The 13202-nt window shown below is 46.1% G+C and overlaps 1 protein-coding gene across 1 annotated transcript in view; it reads right to left on the bottom strand.

Moving 5' to 3' along the window:
• LOC138951011 (talin-1-like) overlaps positions 1 to 13202 on the bottom strand; it is a gene marked incomplete in the record, with an annotated part of 92139 nt that overhangs the window by 63986 nt on the left and 14951 nt on the right. Inside the window, 4 exon segments of the mRNA XM_070322705.1 lie at positions 2472 to 2573; positions 3986 to 4141; positions 12043 to 12147; positions 12790 to 12853. Coding sequence (XP_070178806.1) covers positions 2472 to 2573; positions 3986 to 4141; positions 12043 to 12147; positions 12790 to 12853 — 427 coding nt within the window.

The raw sequence follows: 13202 nt of genomic DNA, 5'->3' as shown, positions 1-13202 counted from the left end.
TCGCGCTAGCTTTTTAAAAAACGCGTAAGTCATACGCAACGAAACGAAAAAAACGCGTCACGGACCAATATTTTTGCGTACTACGAAAACACGTACAGACACAAACAAAACACGCACGAAAGACTTAAAGACACTCCTTACCTAAATACGGCGAGTTTTCCTGTCGAACTCCGCGCACGCCTGTCGAATAACACCCCTGCTGTCTCCAACCTTCGGGCCTTGCATGCTAATGAGCGCAATCGCCGATTTTTTACACTGAGCTGAACTTGTTGAACTTGACGGTTGTTCCGCTTCATTATCTGAACTTTCACTTTCAGTAAGGCCTAAAAAAAAAATAGGTGTGGTTACGGTAACCCGACCTACCCTATTTTTAGAGGCCGATCCTATAACTTTTTATTACATTTGTAAAAAAAAAAAAAAAAAAAACCGAGTGCAAAAAACGCAATGAAAGCGAAAGCGCCCGAGTCGCACACTTATTTCCCTGTCAAGTAGGTTTAATTTGTACACATTAGAAAAAAAAGTTAAACTTATTGAAAAAAAAAGTGATTGCCTACCTACCTACCCTATTTTTTTTTGGCTATGTTACCGTAACCACACCTATTTTTTTTTTTGGCCTAAGATCCTCAGCCGCACGCTTCGTTGTTGAAAATCCCAGAGCAAAAAGACTTTTAGACGCCATGCTGAGTTTGTTTCCCGCTCTAATACGACTAGACACACTTTTCGTCTTTTGGAAGCGCGAGATGGGAGAGCAGCTAATGTCTGTTTCATTATCCGACAAGACATTATCTGGTAATACCCTCGTTACGTTCGTTTGCGATACTTCGATGCAAAAAGAAACGGACTTTGGTTTTGACGCGTAGATTTCATGTGTGTCGTCACTTCTCGATCCCTACAGTCAGTTTCAGGATCGGGTGATTATTAAGTCAGAGCAAAAGCGCTGCGTGAAGACGAGAAAAAGTTACAATATTTTTGCGTATGGCTTACGCGGCGCGGCGAAAAAAACGCGTCAGCGACTTTTAAAATGCGTCAAATACGCAAAAATCGTGCGTAAACGCGATCCCTGGCGGTGCTGCTTTGACATATAATGTGCGCCACACACAAGACAGATGTCGCAGCACAGGCTTCATGTCTCACCCAGTCACATTATTCTGACACCGGTCCAACCAGTCCTAGCACTAACCCCATAATGCCAGACGCCAGGCGGAGCAGCCACTAGATTGCCAATTTTAAAGTCTTAGGTATGACCCGGCCGGGGTTCGAACCCATGACCTCCCGATCACGGGGCGGTACGATAAGAGCAACCGTCCACTTGGACACATACCAACATTCTGTAACCTAGCTTCATTTTGTGCAGAGACCTTAGCTGGATCAACTTAGCAAATGGGTGTCACTTATGAAACTAATTCAATAACAAAATTCCCACTCTCAGCCATGGGAATGGCTGAGAGGAAAAACCTCAGAAATCTAAGGGGTTCCGGAAACATTTTTTAAAGGCATGATCAAAATCTATGAATTCTAGACCAAATCCAGTGGAAGCAAGTATCAAAATCAACTGCTTGGTTCACTGAGACAAGCTGGAGTCGATCATCTTTTCCGCATTCAGAGTTGTTCCATTGCTCTTGTGAATGTTAAAGTTTGGACTTTTTTTCCTCTGACATTTTTTTTTCTCTGACATTTTTGAAACCTGTGAAATGAGCGGATGAGAGGACCATTCCCCTGCCTGCACTCTGCACACAAAGCTGCCAGGCTGTTAAATTTTTAGAAATGTATTTTAAGTTGACAGTTACTCTTTTTCCATGTCATTCCTGAACAGATCTATGCAGTGAACATCATTTCTTACACAAGAAGGAATGTGCAAGGCACAGTCGAGTCCCTCACGTAAAACAGAAATCAAAAGAAAAGAAGTAGAAAAGGGGAACAGTACAGCTTTCGTACACAGTCTCCACAAGCAGCGATTGACAGTCAAAAGCATCATCTTTCTTTATTTGGTGTTTAACGTCGTTTTCAACCATTCAAGGTTATATCGCGACGGGGAAAGGGAGGAGATGGGATAGAGGAAAGGGGGGAGATGGGATAGAGCCACTTGTTAATTGTTTCTTGTTCACAAAAGCACCAATCAAAAAATTGCTCCAGGGGCTTGCAACGTAGTACAATATATGACCTTACTGGGAGAATGCAAGTTTCCAGTACAAAGGACTTAACATTTCTTACATACTGCTCGACTAAAATCTTTACAAACATTGACTATATTCTATACAAGAAACACTTAACAGGGGTAAAAGGAGAAACAGAACCGTTAGTCGCCTCTTACGACATGCTGGGTAGCATCGGGTAAATTCTTTCTCGTCCCAACCACGACTCCCCCTAACCCACGGGGGGTGTCAAAAGCATCAGCCCAAAACGTCACAAAAATAACAAATAAATAAAAAAAAAAGAAAGACAAAAAGCGAAGAACACAAATATCAACCAACCTTCTTGAGAATGATGTCGATGTAGCCAGCGATGAGCTGTGAGATCTGCTCGCCCTCTGTGGTCTGCACCGAGTAGTACGCGTCAGAGTAATCGCCAAAATCCTGCATAAAAAAAACACCATAAAGCGTTACTACTTTTCTGGGGATTGTACTAGAAACGGAGAAAGACAATGGCATCTTTTGTTCCTCCTAAGACCGTGGAAAAGAATGGATGGATTGATGGAAACATTGACAGCAAGACCATGTGACCTGTATCTCCACACATATTTTGTCCTGGCAGGAGCAGACCTGGGAACCTCTGTTTTGCACTTGGAGTATTTTCAACCAAACTTCGTGTATTTTCAGAAAAATGAGCGTACTCCAAACAGCATTTGAACATCCATGATTCAGACATGCTTCACACAAAACCGTCGCACTGTTAATTAAGTTTACCAATACATTTAAAACAAATTCTTCTTCCCATGTTTACTGACAAAAACTAATCATGTGTCAAAACACTGGAGCGGCTTCAGAATGCGCTTGCAAAGAAAAGTAGTCTCGGAATTTTTCTCATCTTGTTTTTTCCCCAACTGATGGTACTGATGATATTCTAGACAATCATGTGTACAAAATACGGCGACATCGTACAGGTTCCCAGGTCTGTAGGAGGTAGGAATCAAAGACACATAACAATCAGACAGCAACACAGAAAGCAAGGAACATCCCCCCCCCCTTCCACAGACAGCATCACACACACACATACAGCAACACAGACACACCCCCCCCCCCCTTCAGACAGCAACACAGAAAGCAAGGAACATCCCCCCCCCCCCCTTCCACAGACAGCATCACACAAACACATACAGCAACACAGACACACCCCCCCCCCCCCCCCTCAGACAGCAACACAGAAAGCAAGGAACATCCCCCCCCCTTCCACAGACAGCATCACACACACACATGCAGCAACACAGACACCCCCCCCCCCCCCCCTCAGACAGCAACACAGAAAGCAACACAGAAAGCAACGCACAGACAGCCCCTCCCCCCCCCCCCCTTCCACAGACAGCATCTCACACACACAGACAGCAACACAGACCCCCCCTCCCCCTCCTCAGACAGACAGCGAAACAATCAGACAGCAACACATCGAGCAACGCACAGACAGACCCCCCCCCCCCCCTTTCCACAGACAACACACACACAGACAGCAACACAGAACCACCCCCCCCCCCCCCACCTCAGACAGACAGCAAAACAATCAGACAGCAACACATCAAGCAATGCACAGACAGACCCCCCCCCTTCCACACACAGACAGCATCTCACACACACACAGCAACACAGAGAGCAACGCACAGACAGAACCCCCCCCCCCCCCCTCCACAGACAGACAGCATCTCACACACTCAGACAGCAACACAGAAAGAAACGCACAGACAGACCCCCCCCCCCCCTTCCACAGACAGCATCACACACACACAGACAGACAGCATCACAGACACACAGACAGCATCACAGACACACAGACTGACCAGTGTAAAGCTGTTGGGGGAGGCGGCCCAGCGTCGCACGGTGGTGAGAGGCCATGTTTTCTGGATCTCCTTGGTCTTCTCATCCACGCGCACCACGCTCTCCTTGTTGATGCCCAGCAGGCGCGGCACCAGCTTGTTCTTCCCCTTCATCTTCTCCTGTAACCAGCAGTGCAAGGTAAGGGTAAATAAAGGCAGACCCATAACCAAAATCATAAAAATCAGCGATAAAAGTCGCTTGCAAAATGCCAGTACCCCACCGATTTTGAGATTGTAGCGGAATGTGGGGAAGAAAGATTTAGAAAAGTAGAAGTACTTTCAAACTCCCACACTTGAGTTTTATTGCTAAAAAAACTCAACAACAAACGCAATTCTTTATAGGTGGATTCTACGAAGTATAAATTTCGGTTTATTTTCCGATGGATGAATGGTGTATCAAAAAAAGAAAAGATTCGAAAAGTTAGGAAAGTTAGTTCATCGCGCACGATTCATATCACACGAGTTCAAGAGACACAGAACAAGCACGTCTGTTTTTTTCCTTGGTGTTACTTAAATTAGTTGTGAAGAACTGGTTCGCCTGACGGTCTGAAGATGACGAAAAGGTCTATCCCAGTTGAAACCATGCTTGCTCGTGACTCGTTGGTTTTCCCCATCCAGTTCATGTTCTTTGAAGTGTTCGGTAAATATACTCTGCCTCGACGTCCTTGGACATCTTCACCCAGAACCCGGAACCCGGAACCCGGAACGTCCTTCGACGTAAGTTATCCTGCTATTAATGTGACACGCGTCGCATGCTGTTTCTTGACCAGCGAATTAAGACGTTCGTCAGCCTGCCCGTGCGCCTGTCCTCGTGTCTCAACGCAGAATCCCAGATCGCTGTTGACCTGCCTCCTGATAATTGGCTGCGCCATACGTGACGCGAGAGACTTTTTACACGTCACTAAAGAAGACTCTCACGCGCCGTCTCCTTCTGGTCTCGGTACCTTCATGCGCCGTCTCCTTCCGGTCTCGGTTAAATCGGATAAATATTATTGACTAAACATGACTAAACACTGCAAACCACTGCAATACACAAACTTATTTTCTGAATCGCGTTCCGCGACAAAGGCCCCCCCTTCTGAAGCGAAAACTAGTTTTAGCTCTTTCTCAGACAATAAGTTTTATTTCATTTAACCCTGAAAATACTCCACCTCCTTTCCACTTGCTATCCTATTTATCTCTGGAAGCTCACCACCTCTCAGTTTACTACTACTCCTCTACTGATAATTGGCTCTGCTCAAAAAGTCAGCTCCGACATTGTCTTTGCCTGGAATCACTTTGAGGGTGAAAGAGTGTTGCTGGAGCTGCAAAGCCCATCTCATAAGCCTGCCGTTTTCAGTTTTTGACTTCTGCAAGTACTGGAGTGGTTGGTGATCAGTTTCAATCACGAACTGCTCGGCGTACAAATACTGCTCGAATCTTTTCACTCCCCAAACCACCCCGAGACACTCCTTTTCTATGGTCGAGTAGTTTCTTTCGGCGCTGTTCAGTTTTTTGCTTGCGTAAGCCACCGGGTGCAAGTTGCCACCTTGCTCTTGCAGTAGAACTGCTCCTAACGCTTCATTGGATGCGTCTGTACGTAACACGTACTGTTTGCTATTGTCCGGCAGTATCAGAATGGGTTTGCTGGTCAGACACTGTTTCAGAGTCGTGAAAGCAGTTTCACACTCTTTGGTCCAGACTACCTTCTCTGGCTGATCTTTCTTTGTGAGGTCTGTGAGGGGCGCACTCACGCGAGCAAAGTCAGGCACAAACTTCCGGTAATACCCCGCTAGGCCCAAGAAAGAACGCACCTCTTTCTTTGTACGAGGTTTTTCCGCCCTTCTGATTTTCTCGGTTTTGTCATCGTCTGGGCTTATTTTCCCATGACCGATCCGGTGACCGAGGTAGTCAAGTTCGCGGAATCCTAGGTGACACTTGGAGGGTTTGGCGGTGAGGCCGACCTCCTCAAGCCTCGCCAACACTGCGTTCAAAGCCTCCAGATGTTGTTCCCAGGTTTTGGTTGCTATCAGGATGTCATCCATGAAGAATTCTACGTCCTCCCTGCCTAACGGATCGAGCAGTTTTCTGACACACCTAGTGAATATGGCACTGGCCGTTTTCAGTCCAAATGGCATTTTTGTCCACTGGTACTGGCCCCCTGGAGTAGAGAAGCTGGTTTTGGCTCTGTCTTTTTCTTTAACGCCCACTTGCCAGTAACCCTTACTCAAATCCAATTTTGAGAAGTACTCTGCCTGCTGCAGACGAGCAAAGATTTGCTCAGCATCCGGAATTGGCTCAGAATCGAACTCGGTGAACTTGTTCAATTTTCTATAGTCTATACAGAATCTCACTGTACCGTCACGCTTTTGCGTCAGTACAACCGGACTGCTATATGGAGACACGCTAGGTTCGATAACCCCCATCTTTTCCATAGTTTGCACTTCCTTCTTGATTGTTTCCCTCTGTGAGTGAGGAATTGGGTACTGTTTCACACGCACCGGCTCAGAGGTAGACAGTTTGATTTCGCATTCTTCTAGCTGGCATGAGCCTGGCATATCACTCAGAGCTTTCTGGTGACTGCGACACAAGTTACGCAAGTCTTTCTGCTTTTCCACAGATAATTCGGCGTTAATGACCACATCATCCCACTTTTCTTTTGGAGCGAGAGGTATGAGTGGTATCTTGTCGGTGTTCAGCCCACCGTCTTCGCTATCACTCATCTCGTGCATCACAATTGCTACTTCTTCTTCTGCGGGTTCCGCCGATCTCGCGGCCGCTCCGTCGGGAACATCCGACGCGGTTCTTTCCACGTACAACTTCAGCAAGTTGGCGTGGTACACCTTGACCTTGTTTCCCATTTGTACTCTATAGTTGCAAGATCCCACTCTATCAACTATCTTGTAAGGTCCTTTCCAAGTCAGCTGAAGCTTGTTGTGCTTCACTGGTAACAAAATCAAAACTTTGTCACCCTTTGCCAGGTGCCTTTGGCGTGTGTTTTTATCGTACGCCCGTGCGTGTCTGAGCGAGGCTTTGCTCAGGTTTTCCCTGGCTAGAGTGCACGTTTGTTCTATTTTGTTCGAGAGATCGACAATGTGATCTATTGTCGTCCTCAACTCTTCACTGGACTCGTCATCAGTCCAAATCTGCCTGAGTACCTGCATGGGTCCTCGGACCTCTCTCCCGTACAAGAGTTCGAACGGAGAGAACATCAGGCTTTCTTGGGGCACCTCGCGGTATGCAAACAGTAGAGCGGGAATAAATTTATCCCACTCCTTGGGCTGCTCTTGGCACATACGCTTCATCATTGACTTGAGAGTAGAGTTCAGTTTCTCTGTTAACCCATTGGTTTGAGCATGAAACGGACTGGTGCGCAATCCTTTCACCCCTAGCAACCTGTTGACTTCAGTCATGTATCCACCTACAAACTGTCCGCCCTGATCAGTCAACACTTCTTTGGGTAGTCCGAAACGCGTCCACATCTCAAACAGAGCATCCGCGACCGTCTCTGAGCTGATGTCTTTCAGCGGAACGGCCTCCGCGTACCTAGTCGCGTGATCGATCATGGTAAGGATGTACCGATGCCCCCGCGCCGAAGCAGGTAGGATGGGGCCGATGATATCAACACCAACGCGTTCGAAAGGGGTGTTCATCAGCGGTACTTTCTGGAGGGGTACCTTCCTAGTTGCTCCCTTAGGAGTACTTCTTTGGCAGGCATCACATGATGCACAGTAGCGTCTCACATCTCCGCAGATGCCTGGCCAGAAAAAGTCTCGCCAGATTCTGTCTCTGGTTTTCCTAGCGCCTAAGTGACCTGACATGGGTGAATCATGCGCCAAACCCATCACTTCGTCCCTAAACTTTTTAGGCACCACCACCTGCTTGTATTCTATATCTTTGGACGAGTAGACCCTGTACAGAATATCCTTCTTCCATACGTAACGAGTCCCCGTTTTGAGCTTCTGGTCTGCGACCGCGCGAGCCTTGACCAAGTCAGGGTCGTTTCGTTGCTCAGCTTTCAGATCATCAGGTTTGATCTGCCCTATCAGAGTTTCCTTGGGAATAACCTTCACTGGCTTTTCCTTGCTTTTTGCTTCTTGCTGTCGAGTGACTACGGGAGCACAAGTCTCCGCTCTTGCTCGGAACAAAGGCACCCCTGTCTCGACATTTTGACTATCGGTCCTCACGTTACCGATCAACACCGGATGCACCGGCCTATCCATCACCAACACCTTGGTAATGCCACTGAAAAATGGAGTTCGCATCTCCACTTCAGCTATCGGGAGCTCTCTAGTCACACGGGAATCGGCTAACACTACTCTCTTTGCTTCGCCCGTGTACTTCTCCCTCGGAACTATCTCGCTGTCCACAATGATAGCGGAAGCTCCCGTATCCCTTATCGCTCTCACCGTCTTGCCTTCGACGGTAGCTTCACACTGCGGCTCAAACACGAGGTTACAGCATTTCTCACATACTGTGGGTGGTTCCTGAACGTCCACCGCTGCCAATGTGATCGTTGATGCAGAGCTAGACTTATTGTTGGGTTTGCTCTTAGGACACTGACGCGCTAGGTGAGGTCCGCCACATAGAAAACAACCGCTGGGACCCGACCTCTGTCCCTCCGATGCGTTGCCGAACCTGAAGTTATCTGTTCTCACGTTCGCGGGGGGTTTGGATCCACCGTTGGGTTGGTTATGCACTGTTTTGGGTGGATTAGGGATCGCCCGGCGATGTTCCGATTCGCGCGACTCCTCGTACACGCGCGCGTGTTTGAGCGCCTCATCGACATTGATCGGGTTACGCTCCCGCACGAACCGAGCTTGTTCAAAGGGTAGCCATTCTAGAAACCTTTCCATGATGATCAGACTTTTTGGGTCATGTGCTTTACCCTCTCTCTTTGCTAGCTCCACCCACCTGTCAAAATACAGTTGAATCCTCGTCAACCCTTCCTTTGCGCTTTCCCCAGCCTCTTTCTTGGCGCCCCTAAACTTTTTCCGGTACGCCTCTGATGTCAGCTGGAACTTTTCCAGAATAGCGGCCTTTACCGTGTTGTAGTCCTTTGCCTCTTCATCTGACAATCTGGCATATGCCTCGCGTGCTTTGCCTTTGAGTTGGCAGCCTAGTCGCGCTCCCCAATCATCATCATCCCATTTCGAGATTTTTGCTACCCTTTCGAATTGACGAAAGTATGCCTCGAGATCATCTTTATCATCCAGATATGGTAGCTTCAATTTGATTGATTTCTCATGCCCGGGACCAGCATCGTTGCCTAACTCGCGAGCGTTCTGGTTGCGGTTGCCTTCAGCTTGATTCTGCAACTCGATACGACGCAGTTCGAAGTCTCGCTCCTCGCGCCTATCTTCTCTCTCTGCTGCGATCCTACGCTCTTCAGCCTGGAGAGCTTCTCTCCGTCTCCTCTCCTCCAACTCCAGGTTATCTTTTCTCTTCTTCTCCTCCAGCTCCTCGAGCCGGCGTTTTTCGATATACTCTGCTAAGGGTTTACCTGATAAGCCTAATACGTTGCCGTCACGCTGGTATGCCACTAGAGGTGAGTCCACCTCTGCTACCTGACGTGGGCGGGGCATGTTTACTCTACTCTAGAATAAATGTCACTAAGGTTTACCTGTAGGAGAAAAAAAAGATCACTAGATACCTCGCCTCAGTCAATCTTAGTTCGTTCCAGACGATACAAGGTTTGACTGTTGTAGCCGTAGACTAGCCTCGACACTCTGTTAGACAATACCCTACTTCTAACGAAAGTGACCTTGACTCCAAGCCAAGCTGCTAACTACTGCTACTTATGTTGATTGTGACCCCGACCCTGTCGTAGATTACCAATGCAACATTTCAGCTGCACTAATTCACACTGATTAGTTACAACCGCCACGGATTATAGACTTTACTTTGAACCTTTGAACAAAGAAGCTAAACTCGATTTAAATTAGTCCTAACACCACCTCACTCTGGTTATGTTGACTCAATTTAAATCTCTACTCTACTAGGTTAGTCGTAGTCCCAACTACTCCGAATTGGTACGACCTAACTTAGTTCACTGATCTAACTTCTACTCAAGTTAGATCCAGTTACCTGTTGAACCTCGTTCAACCTAAAAGAGCTTGGGTTCAGTTCGACTAGTACTTTACCGTTATCTTCAAAAGATGTAGGGTGAAAGAAATATAATTTAGAGTGCTGCTGTTGCCGTCCAATCCTCGCCCGAGCAGTCGCCGCTTTCTTGTGTTAGCTTACTAATCTACTCAAGATTAACTAACATACATGTATAGCTTCTCTAGTCTACTCCAGACTAACTATCATGCATAAGAAACAGACGTGCTGTGCTGCGATGGGGTAAGGATAGACAACCTCCGCGCACCTACAAAAATTTGCGTTGTTGGCCACACAGAAAAAAAATAAGATCTAGCTCATAAAATCGTATCCCGGACACGAGCCCCCACTGTAGCGGAATGTGGGGAAGAAAGATTTAGAAAAGTAGAAGTACTTTCAAACTCCCACACTTGAGTTTTATTGCTAAAAAAACTCAACAACAAACGCAATTCTTTATAGGTGGATTCTACGAAGTATAAATTTCGGTTTATTTTCCGATGGATGAATGGTGTATCAAAAAAAGAAAAGATTCGAAAAGTTAGGAAAGTTAGTTCATCGCGCACGATTCATATCACACGAGTTCAAGAGACACAGAACAAGCACGTCTGTTTTTTTCCTTGGTGTTACTTAAATTAGTTGTGAAGAACTGGTTCGCCTGACGGTCTGAAGATGACGAAAAGGTCTATCCCAGTTGAAACCATGCTTGCTCGTGACTCGTTGGTTTTCCCCATCCAGTTCATGTTCTTTGAAGTGTTCGGTAAATATACTCTGCCTCGACGTCCTTGGACATCTTCACCCAGAACCCGGAACCCGGAACCCGGAACGTCCTTCGACGTAAGTTATTCTGCTATTAATGTGACACGCGTCGCATGCTGTTTCTTGACCAGCGAATTAAGACGTTCGTCTGCCTGCCCGTGCGCCTGTCCTCGTGTCTCAACGCAGAATCCCAGATCGCTGTTGACCTCCCTCCTGATAATTGGCTGCGCTATACGTGACGCGAGAGACTTTTCACACGTCACTAAAGAAGACCCTCACGCGCCGTCTCTTTCTGGTCTCGGTACCTTCATGCGCCGTCTCCTTCCGGTCTCGGTTAAATCGGATAAATATTATTGACTAAACATGACTAAACACTGCAAACCACTGCAATACACAAACTTATTTTCTGAATCGCGTTCCGCGACAGAGATAAGTTCTTTATTCGTATCATGAGTGTTTACTTTATTCGTATCACGAGTGTTTACTTTATTCGTATCACGAGTGTTTACTTTATTCGTATCACGAGTGTTTACTTTATTCGTATCACGAGTGTTTACTTTATTCGTATCACGAGTGTTTATCTCAGTCTACTTAAAGGACCACTGGCTTGAGGTACTACGTAGTAAATGCAACGTTTTGTTTTGTCAATAACAAAACATTCCACCAACCTATTATTCAAATTTTTTTAATTTCTGAATTTTGGAACGTTAGCAGTTCATCTGTTATAGGATTTCTAGTCCCATAACCATTTTTGGTTGTGAGGGAGCGAGATGTTAAAAATCCCAACCACACTCGGGCCAGCTTTATGAGGGCGGTGCCCACTCCTTCGCTTTCCACAGCCCTGAGTAGTATCAGGCCAAAAAAAAAAAAGTCTGTTTACGGTAACCCGACCGACCCTATTTTTTTCGCGCGACCCTAGACTTTTTTTTGGCATTTGGGAAATTTTTTTTTTTTAAATAACGTAAAAATATGGTTTTTTGGAAGAAAAAAAAATCCCAACCTACCGACCCTATTTTTTTTAACCTATGTTACCATAAACAGACTTTTTTTTTTTTTTGCCTCAGGTACCCATTTCCAGCTGGGTAGACAGGAGAGAGCTCAGAAAAATCCGGTATTTATGTTGCTTTCATGCTGCAAGTATCATTCAGAAGAGGAATGAGGGAAAAAACCAAACGTTGTCTGACCTTGACGAGGAAGAAGGTGATGCCGTAGGTCTTGAGGGAGCGACACTGGTGAGTGTACTTGACCTTGGCCTCAATTTCAGACAGGCCCTTGTAGTTCTTGTGTTCCTGAAACACACACACACACACCAATAAGGGTAAGGATAAGATTTCATATAGTCCTACGAGGTTACCCTCATGGAAATTCCAACCGTTTTCTCACTGGAAAGTGACCTGCCATACAGTAAGCGCTACATTTGTATTTTTGTTGTTGTTGACCATGCGTGTATTCCCATTTTCAAGCCCTGAAACTTTCACTGTGAACTTGGGTTCTTTATCGTGCGCATGCGTGTATTCCCATTTTCAAGCCCTGAGACTTTCACTGTGAACTTGGGTTCTTTATCGTGCGCATGTGTGCACATGGAGGTGTTCGGACACCGAAGAGAGTCTGCATAAAGTTGACTCTGGGAAAAAAATCCTTCCCACTCCAATACACCACTTTGAGGATGTTCCTCTAGAGTCAGCAGTCCACTAAACTTCTTTCAAACTGCACAAAGCTTTGCCCTACTTCTTCCTTTCTGTTTTGTGGCCAGACAAGAGACACCAGTGACTGCCCTAAATTTTGGAAAATTGCTCCAACTTTAAAGCCCGATTTAGCAAATGTGCCAAAGATAACATATCCTGACAACATCCCTGTGCAGGTCTACAATATTCTTTGTCTCTCCAGTATGTGACCACAATTTAACACACAGACACAAATAGAGTACTTACAGCGAAAATTTTCTTTTCAATTCCTTTCGTCTTGACATATTCTTTGGGTAGGAACTCTTTCAAGCTGCAACAACAACAAAAGGAGTTAAAGACTTTACACTATCTAAGGCACATACACACAAACACACACAAACTCACACAAAACACACACACAAACACAAACACAAAGTCTTCCCAGTAAAAAGGGAAACCCCAGCACGGGAAATGTGTTTGTTGACAATAATTGACAATTAGATCAATTCCAGTGCTATGAGATCATCTCAGCTGCAGTCCAAAAAATATGCACAGTTCCTGAGAAATGATCAATCATGGACAAATCATATTTCCTTGCTCACCTCTGAGTCACTGTGGTAGAGGGATTTACAAAACTTCCTGTTTTAAAATGCCCCTCCCCCCCCCCCCCCCCCCCCCTC

Source organism: Littorina saxatilis, linkage group LG16, assembly GCF_037325665.1.
Source record: "Littorina saxatilis isolate snail1 linkage group LG16, US_GU_Lsax_2.0, whole genome shotgun sequence".
NCBI classification, from domain to species: Eukaryota; Metazoa; Mollusca; class Gastropoda; order Littorinimorpha; family Littorinidae; genus Littorina; species Littorina saxatilis.
Note: the sequence above shows the minus strand (reverse complement) of the source record. Positions and strands in the feature narration are given on the sequence as shown.